Source organism: Oryctolagus cuniculus, chromosome 4 (genome assembly GCF_051225735.1).
Source record: "Oryctolagus cuniculus isolate XC-2025 breed Fujian yellow rabbit chromosome 4, ASM5122573v1, whole genome shotgun sequence".
NCBI lineage: Eukaryota > Metazoa > Chordata > Mammalia > Lagomorpha > Leporidae > Oryctolagus > Oryctolagus cuniculus.
Window position 1 is genome coordinate 75592791 of NC_142870.1, and position 22153 is coordinate 75614943.

General features: G+C 46.0%; 2 protein-coding genes across 16 annotated transcripts in view; one reads left to right on the forward strand and one right to left on the reverse strand.

Moving 5' to 3' along the window:
* UPK1B (uroplakin 1B) overlaps positions 1-1593 on the forward strand; it is a 31081-nt gene extending 29488 nt beyond the window's left edge. For all 4 annotated transcript variants that reach the window (XM_089331740.1, XM_002716674.6, XM_089331739.1 and 1 more), the window contains exon 8: positions 292-1593. In XM_089331740.1, the coding sequence (XP_089187866.1) occupies positions 292-342 (51 nt within the window). In that variant the 3' untranslated portion in view covers positions 343-1593. The remainder of the gene's footprint in view (positions 1-291) is intronic.
* Positions 1594-8123: 6530 nt separating this feature from the next.
* B4GALT4 (beta-1,4-galactosyltransferase 4) overlaps positions 8124-22153 on the reverse strand; it is an 87047-nt gene continuing 73017 nt past the window's right edge. For 6 of the 12 annotated variants that reach the window (XM_051819009.3, XM_051819008.3, XM_089331732.1 and 3 more), the window contains 3 exons: positions 14005-14127; positions 12297-12401; positions 8124-9021 (listed from right to left, as the gene is read on the reverse strand). In XM_051819009.3, the coding sequence (XP_051674969.1) occupies positions 8889-9021; positions 12297-12401; positions 14005-14127 (361 nt within the window). In that variant the 3' untranslated portion in view covers positions 8124-8888. The remainder of the gene's footprint in view (positions 9022-12296; positions 12402-14004; positions 14128-22153) is intronic. The other 6 variants (XR_016233110.1, XR_016233108.1, XR_016233109.1 and 3 more) reach the window with 2 other exon arrangements.

Consider the following 22153-nt stretch of genomic DNA (forward strand, 5'->3'; position numbering starts at 1 on the left):
AGGGAACTGGTTTAGCACAGAAGTGAGAGGAGCAACCCTACAAGGCAGGAAGGGCAGTGTGGAGGGAGAGACAGAGAGAACTGGGGCCAGAAACCGGGGAGCAGGGAAGCTGGCTCTGAGGGGAAGGTTATGAGTGATGCTTCAGGGCAGGGTGACTCATGGTCACATCTGGCCTTGTGATGTTGCTTCAGGCAGGACTACTCTTATGCCACCCGGGCATATATGAATCTCACCCCGTTTTCCCCCAAATATGAGATATTTCTAAAACAATTCTTTTTTTTTTCATTCTAGTTTTGGGTCCTCCTGGGTACCATGTTCTACTGGAGCAGAATTGAATATTGAGCCCAAGTGTTACCCACCATACCTCTCACCCTACTGACGCTGGATTTGGTGCTGGAACCTCCCCTGACCTAACATTCCTCATTTGGGCTGCACAGTAACCTGAGCAGGACTCCCTCAACTTTCCCAGGCAGATGGTATGCACCTCCTTAGGCTCTCAGTCTCCTGAAATTCTCCTAACTCATGTTCTTCACCCTGGTCTAGAATTCTGCAACTTTTTTTTATTTTTTTTTTATTTTTATTATTATTTTTTTTTATTTTTTGACAGGCAGAGTGGACAGTGAGAGAGAGAGACAGAGAGAAAGGTCTTCCTTTGCCGTTGGTTCACCCTCCAATGGCCGCCGCGGCCAGTGCGCTGCGGCCAGCGCACCGCGCTGATCCGATGGCAGGAGCCAGGAGCCAGGTGCTTTTCCTGGTCTCCCATGGGGTGCAGGGCCCAAGCACCTGGGCCATCCTCCACTGCACTCCCGGGCCACAGCAGAGGGCTGGCCTGGAAGAGGGGCAACCGGGACAGAATCCGGTGCCCCAACCGGGACTAGAACCCGGTGTGCCGGCGCCGCTAGGCGGAGGATTAGCCTAGTGAGCCGCGGCGCCGGCCGAATTCTGCAACATTTTTATAGACAGAACGGGTAAAGTAGATAATAACTCCTCCCATCCCAGTTTATTTTGGAGATATAAAGACATCCAAAGGCATCTGCGTCATCATGATAAGCCAGGAATATATTTGGATAGCAAATTTTCCTGTATTTCTCACTGGTTTCTAAAATAAACCTTCCAGGACTTCCCTTGATCTCAGCACTGACAGGTGTGATAAGTAAAGCAATGACGGCTGCAGTGTATCTTTCGTCTCTTGTTCTACAGAGGCTGCTGCCTTTAGAGACCTGGTCATGTCTCTTGATGTCACCTTTGCATTCTTTTATTCTCTAGAACAATCCCCCACCTTGAGCTAACAATGGTTCAAATTTCCTCCCATAGCTGGCAGAGTGATATGCGTGTAATAATCTCAGTTCTCCAAATGCAGACTGTGGAGACAAAGAAGATTCCTGTTATATATTTACTCAGACTTCGCTCTGAATGTCCCAACTCACAGCTCCTTTCAAACAGGATAGAAGCAAGCTGGCTATTAGAAAGGGTGGTTTATGGGAATCGTTGTTTCTGTCAAAATATTTCTGTTTCCATTTGTAGCCCTGAAGGAAGTTCTTACAACACAACATTTTTGGGTCCGATCTTATAAATAAAGAAGGCTCTAAAATATGACCGCTTCCTTTCATTTTTACCAGCATCATAATTGGCCATGTACAAGTCTACCAAAGTGGGTTTTCCAATAGGAGAGCCTCATTCGTGGGACTGAGCGGAGGAACTGTGCACACAGGGTGTGAAGCCCCCGTCCCTGCTCTACAGTGAAACCTTTGGGCTTCTATGTTGCCTTTTACCCTTGCTCCTCCTAGACTTAACCTGGGAAGTGGTAATGGAGCAAATGCACTTCTGATCTTCTTTCTTCTGAACTTGGAAGCCATGGAAGCATCACCAACTCCAACTCCAACTGCCAAGCTGCAGCTCTTACTAAGAAAATGGACCTGTCTCTCGGAATCCCATTCCCAACCACTGCACACCCCTGCTGGGTTCCTGAGTCAGGCTGAGCGCTGGGGCTAGGGATAGGTAAGGGGAGAGTGGAGGGCACGCTTCTCAGGTGCACCTGGTGGTAAACCTGGGGCAGGAGCCTGATTCTGGGCAGAGAGCCAAAGGTTGACTCCTCCCCTGACTTCCTGTCTCTCTCTCCAGGACAACGGTATCTCAGGTAACAAGATACAGTGCACCTGCATTTGGCTGACGTTCTCTGTGGTCTTCTGCAGGAGGTTACTGTGGGCAAAGGTTTCGTCTCCCTCTCTACACTGTGGGTGCCTTTTGCTTCCACCATTCTCAAGGTCTCCTTGTGCTCGCCGCTGGCTGAGAATTCCTGCCCTAAACCCTGTCCTGCCTTCCCTCCCGGGCCTTCATGCACCAAAATGCTCTCTACAGAATTCCCTTTCCCCTGTGAGTGGATCTCAGCTAGGGCAAAGGAAAGCCTTTGGAAAAATTCATTCATATGGTGGAGTGAGTGATAACCAGTCCCCATCCCTCAGTCTCTCAGGTGTTTTCCTGATCACTGGAATTGGCCTCTAGTGGGTGGAATCCAGGGCAGCGACTGGAATAGGAAAGAGCCCTCCCTTCACACACCTCCACTGTAACTAGGATGAGAAAGGGCATTCAGCTAACCACTGTCCCCCGCCCCACCTCCACGGAGCTTCCTACCTGGAGCCCCAGTCTCAGCCAGCAGCAGGTGCACATCCCACTCTGGATGGAGACGGGCTCAGTCCTCCCACAACCAAATCATGCCCTGGACATAGGCACCCTCTATGGCCAGACCCCAGCACTTGGAAAGGACACGCCTTTCAGCTGGGACAAAAAGAGACACCTGCGGATTCCCCTGCAGAAAGACCACTCTCAGGACTTCTGCGCTCCGCGCTACAGAGGTCTTCATTTAATCTCAGCGCAGCTTCTGTTCCGCCCAGTGCCTGCTTCCTGCTTCCACTCCCTTCTGCCTGCTGGCTCCGCGACTGGCAGCAGGGCTCCTGTAACCCGGGGCGCTGCAAGCCACTGCTGGGGAACGCCCTCGCCCGGCGCCCTCCACACCCGAAGAAGGGACGGACAGGGGGAAGGAGTGGCCTGGGGAGCTGGCAGTTTGCTGGGCTTGACCGCGGGCCCAGCCAAGGCCGCCTTGTGAAACCTCCCCCTTCAACAGTCAGCCTGCTGGTTCGGCGGGCAAAGAACAATTCCCACCTAACCCAGAAACGTGCCCCCGATGGATCGTCCCGCGCTCTGGGATGGCCACGTCCCTCGCAGATGCCCGCTCAGGGCCCTGGCAGGCAGCATTGGGGAGCCTCCGCGGCTCCTACTCATCAGCCCAGTCACTTTCCCCTCCCCCTCCCTCCCCGCCACAGATCAGCTAAACAAACAGGAACTGCTTCTCTTTCAAGCAATAAAGCCAATACTTTGTGGCTTCCCATTAAGAAAATGATGGTCATGTGACTTGAAAGTGCAATCTCCCGTCACCCTCACCCTCTTACCCAACCATCTGGTCAGCTAAAGGGGCTATGCTTGGAGAATTGGGAGCTGGGCCGCTTTTGCATTTCTATAAACTGAAAACAATTTCTTTGTTCTTCCTTGTCTCACCTCACTCAGATTCTTCTCAGCTCCTGTCAGCTAGACTAAATCAAAGCAAGCCACAGGAGGCTGGCTGTAGGCTATCGGGTTGATTTTGCCTGTGATGTTTTTATAATAAGGTTCACCTGGCCCCATCCAATGCAGAGATCTGAAAACATCCTGGAGAGGAGGAGGATTGCTGAGAAACACTGCTCCAACCTTCTCCAGTCACCCCCTCTCCAGCACACACTCTCTACCCCCATATGCAAGTCTTCAGGGGACAGTCACATCCTGGGTCTAAAGAGAAATGGTGCAGACAGGCACTACTTTTTCTAGTGGTCTCTACCACGAGCTCCTCGAGGAGGGGAACCAGCACAGCCCTGACGTCCACAAGGTGGCCTGGCATCAGGACTAGCCTCTGCTCTTCTCTTGTTACACAGAAACCCAACCACAGCTGAGGTCACTGTGAGGCCACAGTAAAATGAGGCAAAGCAAGGTCACTTCATCCTTAGTTTCACACGAAAACAAGGTCACTGTGCCACCTGCAAAATACAAACACCTCCTTTCTCGGCTGAGACAAGCAACAGCTGTCTTACCAGTTACACACATTTACTCTGCTAGTCTCCTCCCTAGAAATTCTACTGAGCTACACAAAGACAGGTCCCCACCTTCCGACACCATCCAAAACAGATCAAACCCAGCTTTTTTAGACCCTCCCCAAAGGGCCCAACCAAAGCCCAATTGCTATATTAGGTTCTATTAGTGACTTCCTTCCATGGAGCCACTTCACGGTTCTCCACCGGGGGTTCTTGCTCTCTGAAAAGGGTACAATTCCCCTTTTTTCCCACAATGGATCTCCAGAACTGATTCCTCTTGACTGCAGTCCGTATCCTTTGATGAGCACGTAACCCAATTTATTTACCTGCCGATGCATTCCAGGGGTTTTTTGCTTGAAAGGCCTTGACATTTTGCAAATAACTCTGCCCATCCACATTTCCTCTATTCATTAGCTTATTCATTTATCTGGTACCACAAAGTCACTACAAAGACAATGCTTGGAGTCAAATGCTTACCTCCAAATCCCAGCTCTGCATGACTGTGACAAGTCACTCAGCTTCTAGGAGGGTCCTTCAGGAAGACAGCCTATCACCTCATCAGCACAGGTCAGCGAGGACTCAGTAAGAAATCTAAAGCGTGCATCAGAACAGCTAAGACTGTAGGAGACACCTAACAGAAAGTAACATCATACATCTGGTCTGAAGCTCTCAGCACGGCCCTTCATCCCCAGGAGCACACCAACTGATACCGTGTTGCTGCGATTTCTTGCAATGAGCTTGATCACTGAATTTATTGGTACAAATTTACTGGCCATCAAACAATAGCTATCAGTTGATATCTGTCCTGTAAAACTCCTACTTGGTAGCAGGAGAATGTATTCTATGAGAGCAGCCCAGTGCGGGCCACACGGTGGTGATGGTCTTGAAGGTGGAAGACCTGAGCTTGACCCCGACTCTGCCATTTTCAAGCCGTGTGATTTCTGGACCCCCACTCCTCATCTGCAGCAGCAATGAAGTGTGTGTGCAAACACCACAAACCTACTCTAAAGCACTATAAAAACGAAGGGCCGGTGAGAAAAAAATCAATAAAACCTTCACAAGAGCACACTCTGGGACAGGGATCTGTGACGGCCAAATAGTCCGCACCCATATAATCCTGACCAGTTCACAGTAGGCATAATCCTCTCCACAGTATCCAAAACTCTTGGCCTCTTGATGGCAAATGACTGTTCAGAAACACCCAGGGAAGGAACTGGGGTGGGGTGGGGGACTCTGGCTCCTCTGAAGCGAACTCCCCAGCCCGGCTGTGACATGAAAGGGAGAGTGGTAGCAATCAGCAAGTGGGCAGTGCCCACCCAGTCACTGTGCCTGAGCTCCCAATGCAGGTCAAGTGGCACAAGGGTCGCCTAAAGGTCTCCTGGGGCTGGCACTGTGGTACAGCCGGTTAAGCCACCACCTGTGATGCCGGCATCCCATATGAGTTCCAGTTCAAGTCCCAGCTGCTCCACTTCCAAGCCAGCTCCCTGCTAAATGCACCTGGGAAAGCAGAAGATGGCCCAAATCCTTGGGCCTCTGCCGCCCACATGGGAGACTTGGATGGGCATTTCAGTTTCCTGGCTTCAGCCTGGTCCAGTCCTGGGTGTTGCAGCCATTTGTGGAATGAACAAGCAGATGGAAGATTCTCTGTTTCTGGCTCTCCCTCCCTCTCTCTGTAACTCTACCTTTCAAGTAATCTTTTTTTAAAAAAATCATCCTCCTAGGCCTTAGGTGTTAAGATACCAAATAAGATGCCCACTTCTCATGCCAGAGTACCTAGATTCAATACCCAGCTCCAGTTCTTAAGATTTTAGAGAGGTAGACTTACAGAGACAGACAGAAAGGACTTCCACCCACTGACTGACTCCCCCAAATGGCCACAATGGCTGGAGCTGGGCCAATCTGAAGCCAGAAGCCAGGAGCTTATTCTGGGTCTCCTAGGTGGGTGCAGGGACCCAAGCAATTGGGCCATCTCCCACTGCTTTCCCAGGCCACAGCAGAGAATTGGATTGGAAGAGGAGCAACTGGGACTTGAACTGGTACCTATATGGGCTGCCAGTGCCACAGGCAGAGGCTTGGCCTACTATGCCACAGCACCAGCCCCCAAGGTCCAGTTCTTGTGTTCAGCTTCCTACTAACACGCAACCTGGAAGACAGCAGGTAATGGCTCAAGTAATTGGGTTCTTGCCACCCACATGAAAGACCTGGATTCAGTTCCCAGCTCCCAGCTTTGGCACGGCTCAGTCCTGGTCTTTGCGGGCATTTGGGGAGTGAACATGTAGTTGGGAACACCGTCTCACACTCACTCTGTGCCTTTCAAAATAAATACAGAAAAAAAAAACACACTTTGTAAAACAAAGCAAAAAACTATCTTCAGCTTGAAGAAGTTCCACAAGAGGTCCTTGAAATGACTCATACACTATTTTGATAGAAATATGTGAAGAGCAGTAAAGGCAGAGAGTCAATGGCTTCCAATTTTTTTTAATGCAGATGCCTTGCTAATAGTAGGAAAAAATGCAGGGAGTGCCCACACGGTACTGGCTATATTGTTTCCACTGAGTTGTCAAATATGGGTCCTCAAGTTCCCTGCACATGCCAGTGTGTTCCATTACTTCCCCAACCATGACAAGGGACCCACAGCCTCCAAACTGCAGTCTGTTCATACATTCATAATTAGGAAAACTGAGACAGAACCCTAGAGAAAGGTTTTGCAGAAACCGAGGGGAGGGGAAGGGGAAGGCTCATTCAATTCACTACAGCTCCATTAGCAAATCTCCCAGGAACGAAAATCTTTGGGCAACACACTTGAAAGCCATGAGGATCTCCTTGGTAAATAAAGACAATATAATTTTTTACTCATTGCATTGAGTTAAAAGTAAACCAGACTACCCTAGGTTGTGTTCAGGATACGTATCTTCCTCTCTAAAGCTCTGTGGTAGAATGAGAAGGCCACGCCAAGATGGCCACTGGCAAGCGAGTGTCAAGTTACTCAGGAATGGCTTTGGAAGCCCCCTGGGAAACCACCTGAGAAACCACTTGGCAACAGAGCCTGCCTGGCAACAGGCTGTGATTGGTTAGGGCATAAACCTCCCCTTGACCAGATTGGCTGCCTCGGCTATATAAGCTGCTGTACCAATTGAAATAAACAAGTCTGCGGGCTGCTTGCCTCTGGCCCACTTTCACCGGACTGCCAGGGTCTGTGTGGTGACTCCACGCCTCTTGCCTCCACCGCACTCCTCCTCTCAGAATGAATCCACTGTGTTCATGACATGTATCTTCCTTTCTAATTCTCCTTGCCCATTTGAGTGGTGACTCCTTCTGACTTTCTTGAGAGCTCCAAACCCTTCTATTTCCCCTCCCTGCTTGGGAAGAATTCAGTATTTTTTACACTTATTGACTGGCATGTATTGATGTTAAAGTTTAACAGTTAAGATGTCATATGATGATGATGGATGTGCTTCCCGGAGCACAGCTGCATAATACTGGCTTAAGAACACCCATATCTAGATTATTTATGTGTCCATTCACTCACATAGGCAAACAAAGTATTCTTATTGCTATTCTAACCCAGTCATAGGGACAGTTCCTGTTACCTTGATTCTACACCCCTCCCAAACCACTGCCACCACTCATGTCCCTGTCCTTCAAAATCTAAGGCTTCCCAAACGGGCCAGCTCCACCCCTGCCCCTCCCATAACCAACAGGTGTGCCCCCAAGGTCAGACCTCCTACTCCCATTCTTGATTACAGGAAAAGACAAGGCACAAGAGGACTAAGAGAACAAAAACCGGGAGAGGGGATGAGACACAAAGGTGCCTCCCATAGCACTGCGGCTGGTCATCCAAGGGGCTTGCTCAAAACAAGAGGCGAGGGAAGCAGGATGAAAGAGGGAGGGAGTGGAGGGTTGTTTCATCTGCTCTGTTTTTAAGCTGTTTAGAATCACAGATCCTGAAATGAATACATCTGCAGGCCTCACATAACAGCAAAGGCAAGATTGAGCACCCAAAGCTTTTTCACATTTTTCTACAGAGGTACTTTATAGATGTATTATTAGTTAATGTCATTTGCAAACTGCTCATTCATATCCTAGATGTACAAAATCATTTTACAAAAATGCTTTAAAAATGAGTAGACAATGTGTCTGCTGGGCTGTTCCTGGAAGGCATAACTGGGCAGGTGGGTCGGTGGCAACAGCCGGCACAGCCGCTGCTGCCTCTTCGTCTGCCATCCTGTCTTCCTGCACCTCTGTTCCAGCTCGCTGCATCCTGAGTCTTCGTCTGTCATCCTCTTTCCTGTGGCCTTCTTCTCACCTGGACTCACTGCTTCACAGATGACCACGCAGGATAAATCATTAACGGAACTACATCTTCGTACCTTTCTATGTCGGCTCTCTGGGGCCTCCAGCAGTCTTATTTCTGGTGGCCTTTTATGCCTTAATAAATCACTTCAGATTTAAATAAATTTCTTTCAACCAGAGTTCTCAAGCAGCCTTCATATCCTTTGAGTCAGCTTTATACATTTAGTCCTTTAAGTACCTGTATTACAATAGTTGCCCCTCATGATCGAAACAGTTGAGACAGCTGTCTTGTTAACAACTGTTTAACATTCTGTGTCCCCAGGATTTCTGCTAAGAAAATACAAAAAGGAAAAATTCAGCCCAATAATTGGCTGCAATAAATTCTTAATGTGTACTGCTACTTAAGGTGAAGTCTCTAGGCCAAAATTATTGCAATCAAATAATCAGTTCTTCCAAACATCACCAAAAGATCCAGGGTCATGCACCAGACCAGAAATCCACTGTGATATTGATATACAAAGGATTGTGCTTCACAGAAAGTAACTTATAAGTACAACTAGTCAACCCATCTGTCTTCCAGACTCGTGCCACCTGGTGTAAGAGCTTCATCCTAAAGATAAAAAGAACAAATGTGAATGACAAGGCAAGAATTCAACGTATGTCTTCCACTGCTGTTTGCCTTTCCCCAAAAGATGGTCAAAGTATTTTTGTAAATTATTTTACCTATTAGGTTTTCTACTGTCAAAAAGTTTGCTTTCCCCATCAAAAGTAACAGACACCAATGATAACCACATATTCACTTCTCAGGCTCCACAGAAGGCTCTGGGGAGCAGGGCAGGCATCTGGCAACCTGGTTAAGCTGCTGGTTGGAACGCCTGCCTCCCATATCAGCATGCCTTGGTTCAGCCCCAGTTCTGCTCCCAATTCCAGCTTCCTGCTACTGGGTATCCTGTGAGGCAGCAGACACTGGCTGAGGCAGTGAGGTCTCTGCTACCCACATGGGATACCCTGAATTCCCAGCTCCAGGCATTCGGGGAATAATCAGTAGATAGGAGATCTCTGCTCATCTCTATCTCTCTGTATAATTCAAAAAAAGTTGTCTAGCATTGCGTAAAAAGAATTCAGAAGCCAGTGTGGAGAAGATCCCAATGACCAAAGATGAGGCAATTCGGGTGTCAAAAATAATATTAATGGGGCCGGCACTGTGGTGTAGCGGGTGGAGCCACTGCCTGTGGTTTGGACATCCCATATGGGCACTGGTTTGAGACCTGGCTGCTCCAGCTTTCTGCTGTGGCCTGGGAAAGCAGTGGAAGATGGCCCAAGTTCTTGGGCCCCAGCACCCATGTGGGAGACCTGGAGGAAGCTCCTGGTTTCTGGCTTTGGATCAGCATGGCTCTGGCCATTGCAGCCATTTGGGAAAGGAACCAGCGGATGGAAGACCTCTCTCTCTCTCTCTCTGCCCCTGCAGCTCTGCCTTTCAAATAAATAAATAAATCTCTATACAATAATAATATTAACTACTTCTGAAGGATGGTAGGAAACAGCAACTTATTTCTCTGAAGTAAATCAACGCTTGATTCTGTCCTTTTATCCTGCTTTTCCTCTATAAACTATACTTCAAGGTACTCAAACAGACGACAAGGGCCAGTCCATCTCAATAAAAATGTTTATTAAATGAAGGAATGATAGAATTAGAAGATTACAATTTTGCAAACCTAATTAAATAATAAATTTAGACAAGAAGCCTTGATAGCTGATAAAAACCATAGGTAAAATATTCAGAATTTCACAATGGGGCTGGTACTGTGGCACAGTGGTTTAAGCTGCTGCCTGCAGTACCAGCATCCCATATGAGCCCTGGTTCGAGTACCAGCTGTTCCACTTCCAATCCAGCTCTCTGCTAACACATCTGGGAAAGCAGCGGACGATGGGCCAAGTGCTTGGGCCCCTCCACCAGGGGTGGGGAGACCCAGAAGCAGCTCCTAGTTCCTGGCTCCTGGCTTTAGCCTGGCCCAAGCCCCAGCTGTTGCAGTCATTTGGGGAGTGAACCAGCAGATAGAAGATTTCTCTGTCTCTCCCCCCACCCACCATTGCTCTAACTCTGCCTTTCAAATAAACAAATCTTTTTTTAAAAAAATAACAATAATTTCACAATGAGTGGATATGACAATGCCTGAGCCCACAGATCAGCCTAGACATCACAAAAAAGATGCAACCAGACATTATGTCCTCCTACCAATATAAGAGAAGAAAAACTATACAATAATATACTAGCCCAAGCTATACAATACCACTAACAAAGTACTCTTGCCCAAAAACAGTATCTGGAATCTGTTCAAGCCTCCAGAAATTTAGAGAAATCTAATCCCCAGTTTACGAAAGAATACAGAGATCAAAGGAACATATTAAGTTATACCATCATGGGCAAATGTTTGGTGCAGCAGTGGGGACACTGTCTGGGGGAACTGGCAGCATCCTATATGGGCCCAGATTGAGTCCTGGCTGCTCTACTTCCTATCCAGCTCCCTGCTAATGGCCTGGGAAAAGCAGCAGAAGATGGCCCAAGCTCTTAGGCCCCTGCCACTCATGTGGGAAGACCCAGATGAAGCTCCTGGCTTTGGCCTGGCCCAGCCCTGGCCATTAAGGCTACTTGGGAAGTAAACCAGTGGATGGAAGATTTCTCTCCCTGTGTCTCTGTCTCTCTGTAACTCTGACTTTCAAATAAATAATAAATAAATCTTAAAAAAAAAAAAAAAAAAAAAAAGGCGGCAGCAGCGGCGGCAGCAGCACTGTTCGGGATGCCTGTATCAAATTGCAGCCCAGCTCAGATCCTGATTCCAGCTTTCTGCTAATACAACACCCTGGGAAACAGCAGTGACGGTTCAAGTACTTGGGTCCCTGGCACCCATGTGGAAACCTGGATTTAGTTCCTGGATCTCCCAGTATTTGGAGAGTGAACCAATGGATGATGGGTCTCTCTTTGTCAGCCTCCTCACAATGTGGGTGTGTCTGTGTCTACCTGCCTCTTAAGTAAAAAAAAAATTATAACACTAGTATGTGGGACTAGCACTGTGGCATAGTGGGTAAAGCATCCACCTGTGGTATTGGCATCTCATATGGGTGCTAGTTCGAGTCTCGGATGCTCCACTTCTGTTCCAGCTCCCTGCTAATGTGCCTGGGAAAACAGTGGAGAACAGGCCAAGCACTTGGGCCCCTGCACCCACACAGGAAACCAGAAGAAGCTCCTGGCTCCTGGCTTCAGCCTAGCCCTGCCTCATTGAAGCCACTTAGGGAGAGAACCAGCAGATGGGACAATCTCTTTCTCTCTCTCTCTCTCTGTGTGTGTGTGTGTGTGTATGTGTGTGTGTGTGTCTCTCTCTAACTCTGCCTTTCAAATAAATAAATCCTTAAAAAAAATACTGGTATGCAACTGGCAACATCCATAATGTAAGAAATTCTACTGGACAAATGACTTGATGTGTTCACCAAATGACTTGTGAGGAAAACAAAGAAAAGAAGGGGCAAGAGAACCTGAGAATGAAAGGGATCACCCAAATGCAAGGCAGACTTTGCCTAAATACTGAACCAACCAACTGCTTTAAACACAAGCCCAACACTCATGAAATAATCAGGAGTGGCATTCCATGACATATGTGCTTGGTTTATAAATAATCCTAGGCAGAGAAGAAAAAAGTGAGAGAAAGGAGGGAGACCATGATAACCGCTGAAGTCAGGGCTCCATGCCCCATTCTCTCTCCTTTGGTGTCTGCTTGAAAATGTCCTTAATAAAAAGCATTCAACAAAATGGACTGACTGATGTGACGGAACTCAGCAGCCCTTCCAGGCAGGAGGGGGGCTGGCCAGGCGCGTGCATCTAGGACTTACCGTTCTATATTCACCTCGTTGCCTCTGTCTCTAGTGTGGAAGATCATTGTGTATTTACCCACTTCAGGCTTTGGCCGCAAGATTTTCATTCTATGGAGCTCAACCCTAGCAAAACAGCAGCGATTTATTTCCCACTCACCTACCACAAGGCTTTACAAAGGATCAACAGCAAAAGTTTACACACCCACACACACAGAGCCTGATCATCTGGATATTAGCGAAAAAAGAAAAATTTCTAAAATTTCAAATTTTTTTATAATGAGAAACTTCACCTAGTAAGCACATAAAAGAATCACATTTAACATTTATTACCGGGGCACAAAGGAAATAGGTCAATGTATAGTTAGTTAGTCATTTTCAAATAACACTGATAAAGTGCTTATTTTAATACATCCTAAAGAATAGGAGTATCAATTCTCTCAGGATCCCTAACATATGGCTTCTTTTACTGAAGGAATGACGCCTGAAGGTCACAGCATTAAAGCCATAAACCTAGGTTCAAATTTAAACTGTTATTTACAACCTTGACAAGTGAGTTCACTAGGCTGGTCTCAGTTTCTGCATATATATGTAAAATGGCAATGGTGACACGGAATTGTTCCAAAGACTCAGAGGAGTAACTTGCATGGAACAGGCACAGTAGACCAGAATGTATTATGTGAAGGGGGCAAAGAGAGATGGTGTCTGCTGTACAGTTGAGTAAATAAAAATTCAGTAAATAAATCTCTACCAACTTTTATGCTCAAATAATTTTAGCTTAGCCATGGCATTAACTGGGAACCATTCTGAAGGCCAAGACGCTCTCTTTTAATTGAAAGTAAAATCTGGGGCTCCCCTTTACCTTGAAACTAAGGGGCAGCAAGAAAAACAATAGTGAGGGTATCTAATCGTGGTGGGCAATGAAATGGATTTGGAGAAGAAGATGGGCATTGTCTACCTTCAATCCTTGCCTTGCCTCTCTTGCCCTGGAATCCAGCAGGCACTCTCCCTGTCCAGTTCATAAACTATGGCTGCCAAGGACTGGACCATGAAGAGTGGCTGTCCACCACTACACTACAGCGCTAAAATCCATGCATCATTTTTTCATAATACTCATTTTCCATGAATTTTTTGAAGGTCCCTTGGCTGCATGGATTTCAGAAATTTTTGGTACCAAAACAAACTTCTCTTTTAATTCCACTTTTCCAGAACTTTTGTGAAGCATCCTTCTATTCTCTTTGAGCCCTCGGGAGCAGAGAATGGAAGAAGGGAACCTGGAAGTAATGCCAACAGCCCAGTATCAGCCTGGGACTGGGGCAGCCTCTGCTCCTGCAGGGCGTGGCACAGGCTGGCCAATGCAAAAGGAGGAGAAAACAGCTCCTCAGAGACTGCAGGCACCACCTATCCCCAAGCACAAACAATGTCAGTATCCCCTGGGGCCTGGGAGAATCCACAGGTTCCTACTAGGCACTTCTCCCAAGGGCAGTTTTGCAATCAGTGATACGACCTCCCTTGTCTCAGTAATCTCCAGTGACAAATCCTCAAAGGCCACTGCCACCACTTCTGGGCCCGACACCCACGCCACTGGCAAAGAGCAACTTAGGCCACCTTGCCCACCCTCCACCCCGTCCAATGCATCCCCGTGAGCTGCTGGATTGGAATCTACAGAAATTATACATAAGCTACTGATAGCAGAGCCCCGTGAAGGGGACCTATCTCTGTTGTTCACCTGAGTCTGAGGTCATCGTCTTCGCCTCCCCATCCCCAGTAGTTGTTAGAGAATCCATTCACCTTGAAAAACTGCTCTCTGCTTAGGGCAGTAACACCCCCAAAATATCCACTGTAACGTAACCTGGAGCAAAAGAGAGGGCAGAAAAGATAAGATCGTTAGTACCAGGCCTTTCTGTTCTCCACACACTGCACAGGCCTCCATTTCCAAGGCTAGCATTCTGGGAACACCCATCCACTCCTGCTCCACATGCCCTCCCAATGCTCCTGGCCTACCCCGTCTTGCCTTCCTTCTGCTATTTAGACAAATGCTCACATCTGCACCCACAAGCAAGGTATCACCCTCCTGTTACCATTAATGGCTGAGTGTAGCAATATGAAGAAGCACCTATAAATATACAAGCAACATCAGACCTGGATGACAGACTTATCTTGTGGGCCGATCCCATAAATGGGCCGATCCCATAAATGATAATGGCTACCAAGGGCAATGGGTTAAGAAGGATTCTGAGGCTGTAGCCAGGTTCAGCAAAAATGAGGTCATAATAAATATGTTTTGTACTTTCACTTTTTCCTTTACAGGGTAAGAGCCGAGATCAACAGACAGTTCCTGTACACACTCTGTATGCAAATCTCCTCTCCATGCATGGAAATCTTCATCTCAGAGTCTGTTTCCTGAAGAACCCAACACACCCCAACACCCCTGATTTATGACTTGGTTAGGTAGGGAGATGAAAGTGCCTTTCAAGAATGTAGGGTGTAGGCCGGCGCCGCGGCTCACTAGGCTAATCCTCCGCCTAGCAGCGCCGGCACACCGGGTTCTAGTCCCGGTTGGGGCGCCGGATTCTGTCCCGGTTGCCCCTCTTCCAGGCCAGCTCTCTGCTGTGGCCAGGGAGTGCAGTGGAGGATGGCCCAGGTGCTTGGGCTCTGCACCCCATGGGAGACCAGGAAAAGCACCTGGCTCCTGGCTCCTGCCATCGGATCAGCGCGGTGCGCCGGCCGCGGCGGCCATTGGAGGGTGAACCAACGGCAAAAGGAAGACCTTTCTCTCTGTCTCTCTCTCTCTCACTGTCCACTCTGCCTGTAAAAAAAAAAAAAAAAAAAAGAATGTAGGGTGTACTGACAATAATTTAGTTTTAAGAGCATGATAATGAATTACATTTTAGATAAGCTGAATTTGAAATAGTAGGCAAAGAGACACAGGCTCCAAGCCCACAAGAGCTACAGATATACTTTGGAAATAAGCTGTCAAGCAGTGGTACATGAAGGCACAGGAGCAGAAGAAATCACCCAAAGGTAGTGCGAGAGAAGAGAACTGGGAGAGAAGAGACGCACTCACAGCGGGGAGCAGTGGGGTTAGGCTCTGTGGAACTGAGGAGAAAACCAACAAGTGAAAGGAAAAAAGGGAAAAACCAGGGGAGAAATCTGGAAACATCAGTCAGGGAGCCCTGTCCCATCACCCAGAACTCGTATGTGTGTATCAGCTGACATGAGCCAACCCGAGAAACAACTGTAGTCCCGAATACAACACTGGAACAATTCAGAAATGCAAACGAAGGTAGTTTAGTCACTTGGATGTGGCTAAATGCAGACATGAAAATCTGGAGGATGTCCAACTGCTTCAGTTTGAAGTGTTCCCGGAAGGATCAATTAAATATGTGTGCTTTTCCAGACAGGAAGACAAACCAAAGGGCAAGACCAATGAAAATGTAGATACTTGCCTTCTAAGAAATGGAACCCTATATAGCCCATAACAGACTTGATTTACCTATGTAACTCCAAGCTGAAATTCTGGGAAATGATATATTTTGCAACCTAGAGCAATACAAGGAAATAAAGTGCTCAGAAGGTGGCTTTTCCTGACCAAGACATCTACCAGCGGCCCTCTGTTTGGGGAGGGGGTGTCAGTTCCCTGAGGATCCTCACTAGGTCCCTGGGAGGAGAACCACTGCTGAGCACCAACAAGCAGTCCCCATGAAGGAATCAGCACCATGGCTTGGTGGTGACCTGGCCCCACCCCCACCCACCATGTTCGAGACAGTGGCTCCACATCACCAGGCCCTTACATGCCCTGCCCGCAAAGGCCTCATCATCCAGCAAGCAAAGCGGGTGTCATCAGGGTTCGGATGGACACGATGCCGCTACATCAGGATGCAGCAGGCCTCAAGGGGCTCCGCCAGGCAGTAAACGGGATCTCCTGGCTGCCAGATTCCATGAGGAAAAGCAGAGGGAAAAAAAGGCAGGCTGTGTGAGGGCCACCTGGAGACCAGGTTAGCTGGAGCCAAGTGCAGGCTTCCCAGTGCCTGCTGGATGACAACTGTCTCTGTGTTCATTGATCTTTGCTTTGGGTTTTTCTTGTTATCTGGAAAACCATAACATGCAAATGGCCCTGGAACTGCTTTGTGATTTTAAAGGACCATAAGGCCCAAGGGTGGGGAATGTGTAGTCATAAAATAGCAAAAGACCATTTGTGCAAAGTAGGCAGGTGCCGAGTCATTCCTGGTAGTTAAATCTGTCACACCTTGATCCAGAGGCTTCTCACCAACCAATAGATTTATCTATGGCTTCAACAGAGTCTGAGATACCTGGCACAAGTAACTCTCACTTCTTTCCTCCATCTGTGTGTCCAGTGGAAACATTTCCGACACAAACTCCAACTTTCACAGGGCTGTTCTGAGAGGGAAGTTGCATGTATTGTGTGAGGGGAAAGATGTAGTGACACACAGTCATCAGCAGGGCCACACACTCAGCCACTTGCAAAGGAACCTGTGGACCCCCACAGGGAGTTTGCCCAGAGCAGCAAAGGTAAGAAGCCCAGGAGAAAGCTGATGGCCACACTCACATTATTTATGCAGATCTTTTCCTGGCCACAAAAGGTGATACACCCACTAGAACAGAACAACACCAATGACAAACCAGGACTGGAGCAAATTAAACCACAATAGAAAATAATCTCCAAATAACATTCTTTTCAGTTTCTAAAAGATTTGGCTCAGTTTCTTGAATCTAGATCAAAAGGGAGATACATATAATTACCTTCAATTACGTTAAGAAAACCTGTCAGTTATTCAAGGGAGACAAGGTTTTCTGAAAATCTAGTTATAAAAGAAATGTGTGGCCAGCTACGATAAGTTAAATAGCAAGATTCACACATGGCCAGTTCTTAGAGTGAGTGGAGAGCATCTGATAAAGGCATGGCTGTGAATGCAAAAGTCAACATCAGTTCCTGGCAGGAATGCCTATGGCCCAATTTAACACAAAGATAAAATCAAGAATCCCTAAAAAAACAATTCTCTGTGATTATTCAGAAACAGACTAGGTAATTAGAAGTTTAAGGTTAGCATCTATGGCAAGTCTAAGAGACAGAAGTACAAGCCTTCTGTATAGTCTGTGATCTCTTATTTATTTTACACAATAACTGGGGATATGCTTCTGAAAAAGCCAAGGATCAATTTCCCTGATGAACATAAACACAAAAATCCTCATAAAATACTAGCCAATCAAATCCAACAACAGAAAGATCATCCACCAAGACCAAGTAGGATTTATCCCTGATATGCAGGGATGGTTCAACCTTTGCAAATCAATCAATGTGATGCATCACATTAACAAACTGAAGAACAAAACTGTGTCATTATCTCAACAGATGCAGAGAAAGCATCTTTCATGATGAAAACTTTAAGCAAATTGGGTATAGAAGGAACATTCCTCAACACAAAGAAATTTATGACAAACCCACAGTCAGTGTCCTATTGAATAGGGAGTATTTGGAAGCAATCCTACTGAGATCCAGAACCAGAAAAGGATGCCCACTCTCAACACTGCTATTCAATATGGTCCTGGAAGTTTTAGCCAAGCCATTAGGCAAGAAAAAGAAATCAATGGGATACATATTGGAAAAGAGGAAGTCAAACTATCCCTATTTGCAGATGACATGATTCTATATACAAGGGACTCAGAAGACTCCACTAAGAGACTATTGGAACTCACTCAAGAGTTTGGAAATATAGCAAGATATAAAATCAACATAGAAAAATCAATAGCCTTTGTATATGCAGATAATGCTATGGCTGAGAAAGAGCTTCTAAAATCAATCCCATTCACAATAGTTACAAAAAAATCAATACCTTGGAATAAATTTAACCAAGGATGTCAAAGATCTCTACGATGAGAATTACAAAACATTAAAGAAAGAAAGAGAAGAAGACACAAAAAAATGGAAAAACCTTCCATGTTCATGGATTGTAAGAATCAACATCATCAAAATGTCCATACTATAGAAAGCAATTTACAGATTCAATGTGATAGCAATCAAAAGACCAAGGGCATTCTTCTCAGATATAGAAAGAAATGATGCTGAAATTCATATGGAAACACAGGAGAACCCAAATAGCTAAGGCAATCTTATACAACAAAATCAAAGCCAGAAGCATCACAACACCAGATTTCAAGACATACTACAGGGCATTGATAATCAAAACAGCCTGTGGTACTGGTACAAAATCAGGTGGATACACCAATGGAACAGAATAGAAACACCAGAAATCAACCCACACATCCACAACCTACTAATCTTTGACAAAGGAGCTAAAAAAATCAATCAAGGACAGACTCTTCAACAAATGGTGCTGGGAAAACTGGATCTCCATATGCAGAAGTACAAAACAAGACCCCTACCTTATACCTTACACAAAAATCCACTCAAAATGGATTAAAGACCTAAATCTATAACCTGATACCATCAAATTATTATAGAACATTGGCACAGGCAAGGAGTTCTTGGAATAGGCCTCAGAGGCACAGGCAATCAAAGCCAAAATTGACAAATGGGGTTATATCAAATTGAGAAGCTTATGCACAGCAAAAGAAATACTCAGCAAAGTGAAGAGGCAACTGACAGAATGGGAAAAAATATTTGCAAACTATATAACCGATAAAAGATTAATAACCAGAATATATAAGGAAATCAAGAATCTCAACAACAAAACAAACAACTCAGTTAAGAAATGGGCAAAGGACTTAAACAGGCATTTTTCAAAAGAGGAAATCCAAATGGCCAACAGACACATGAAAAAATGCTCTGGATCACTAGCCATCAGGAAAATGCAAAACAAATCCACAATGAGATTTCACCTAACCCCCCATTAGAATGGCTTTCATATAGAAATCAATAAACAACAAAAGCAAGGGAAGATGTTGGGAAAAAGGTACCTAATCCATTGTTGGTGGGAATGTAAACTGGTAAAGTCGCTATGGAATACAGCATGGAGATACCTCAGAAATCTGAATATAGACCTATCATATGACTCAGCCCTCTTGTTCCTGGGAATTTATCCAAAGGAAATGAAATCAATATATGAAAGAGTTATCTTTCATATATGTTTATATATACTCCTATGTTTATTGCAGCTCAGTTCACAATAGCGAAAATATGGAATCAACGCAAATGGCCACGAACTGAAGACTGGATAAAGAAATTATAGAATAGGTACTCCATGGAATACTACAGAGCGGTAAAAAAAAAAAAAAAAAAAATACAACCACAAAATCCCGTAGTTTACAACAAAATGGATGAAGCTGGAAAATATCATACTTAGTGAAATAAGCCAGTCCCCAAAAAATAAATATCATATGTTCTCCCTGATCTGTGATAAATAATATAGCAACTAAAAGGTAATCTATAGAAGTGAAGTTGACACTTTGAGATGCAATGACTTTGAACAGCCTTTGTCTTGACTGTTGAGGAACAGTTTGTTTTTTTTTTTTTTATACTAATTGTGTTGAATGCTTTACTTAGTATAGAGTTAACTATATGTGCATAAAGTTAATTGAAAATAGATCTTAGTAAAAAATAAGAATGGGACTAGGAGAAGGAGGAGGAAGAGGGGTGGGAATATGGGTGGGAGGGCAGGCACAGTGGGAAGAATCACTGTGTTCCTAAAGTTGTACTTATGAAATGTATGAAGTTTGTATTCCTTAAATAAAAGATCTCTGGAGGGAAAAAAGAGCCAAAGTTCAGTTATGATATGCTGCTTTCTTCAATGCAGAATTAAGTCAAGGGACCAGAGATGTAGTGCAACAGGTTAAGCTGCCACCTGAAATGCCAGCATCCCATATCAGAGCACATTTCAAGTCCTGGTTGCTCTGCTTCCAATCCAGGTCCCTGCTAATTTGCCTGGGAAAGCAGTGGAAGGTGACCAAGTGTTTGAGTCCTTGTCACCCACATGAGAGAGTGGATGCAGTTCTAGGTTCCTGGCTTCCACCTGGCCCAATCCTGGGCATTTTAACCATTGGAGGAATAAACCAGTAGATGGAAGATTCTCTCTTTCTCTCTCTTTCTCCCCCTCCCTCTCCCTCCCTTTCTGTAACTCCAACTTAAAAAAAAAAAAAAAAAAAAAAAAGCAGATCTTTAAAATGTTTAAAAAATGTGCAAGAATAAAATGTTTTTTTTAAAAAAAGAACTCAGGGCTGGCACTGTGGCATAGCAGGTAAAGCCACTGCCTGCAGTGCCAGCATCCCATATGAGCACAGGTTTGAGTTCTGGCTACTCCACTTCTGATCCAGCTCTCTGCTATGGCCTGGGAAAGCAGTAGAAGATGGCCCAAGTCTTTGGGCCCCTGCACCCACGTGGGAGAACCAGAAGAAGCTCCTGGCTCCTGGCTTCAGATTGGCACAGCATCACCTGTTGCAGCCATTTGGGAAGTGAACCAGCAGAGGGAAGACTTTCTCTCTCTCTCTCTCTCTCTCTGCCTCTGCCTCTGCCTCTGCCTCTCTGTAACTCTGCCTTTCAAATAAATAAATAAATCTTTAAAAAGAACTCAAAAAAAAAGAAAGAAAAAAAAAATCTCTAAGATTAAGTTCCCCCAAGAGAAGAATCCCATGGTTCTCTCCCTGCTTTCCGTCCCCACACTCTGCCCTAACTTAGGCATGCAGCCTCTGTGCCCTCAGCTACTTCCTGCCCACTTTCTCCCCTAACATATCAATACCAGCTGCACTGAGCTTCCTCCTGCCATTCTGCAGCTGTGACCACATATCTACAGCTCCCTCTCCCCTTCCATAGGAAATTGAAACTCCTTATCAGACTAAACAGAGCCTACATGATCTGGCCTCTGTCCAGCTACATTACTTGCCTCTCCTTCAAGACATCTGTTCTAGAAGACCAAGGAACTACTGTGCATTTCCTACAACACTGGACCATGATCTTGTGCATGTTTAGAACTCTTCTTGGAAGCACCTGTCGATTCCACAAGATTAATGTGATACCTCCCTGAAAACAGCTTTAGCCCTTTGCCTGGATGCTTTGACCCATCAAGGCTTATTCTTGGTGTTTATTTCCATCCCACAGCTTACACTAAAATGGTTTAGTGTTAGTTCCCAAGGCAAAAGTCACCTACTGTTAATGAGACTCAGGAATTCTATTCAATAACCAAGTGAGAGACCTCCATTGGAAGGGCAATGTGGAAGCCAAGACCAAGTAAAGTATCTGTGATTCAGTTTCAAGTTCCGACTCACCCATGGTATACCCTGGTTGACTCTCCTATATTATGTTATAGTTTCACGGTCCTCTCTCCTCCATCCAAGTGCTTACAGTTGTATTTGCAGAAATGCAAAACTAATGGAACTCTACTGCCTGTCTCCTAGCACCAGCACTCAGGAGGGAGCTGAGGGTAGGTCTGTGTCATTAAAATTGACCTTGTGGCCCCTAGCACAGGAAGCATCATGGATGCCAGTACCTGTGAGTGGCAGGATTGGGGGAAAACTGACAAGTAAGCATGCACACACATAAGCCAATAAGAGTTTTATTTGTAGGGAAACTTTCTTGCTCTCGACTTCCTCTTGGCAGTGTGAGAATAAGAGCTGGTGTGAAATAAGGTTGGAAAGCATCTGTATCTCTCCTCAGTGTAGGGAAGGAGGCAGCTGACGGTACCTGGCACTACCACCGTGGCTTTGAGAAACAGGAACTGTCCTGGATCTCCTGGTTCCTGAGCAGTGGATCTGCCCTTCCCCACCCAAGCAGTGGATCTGCCCTTCCCCACCCTTCCCCAGAACTCTGGAAAGAGTCACTCACAAAAGAAGCCTAAAAGTTAGCCTAAGAGGCACCATCTTAATGCCTCCTGGACGGGGAGGTCAGGGATCAGGAAATAGGCGAC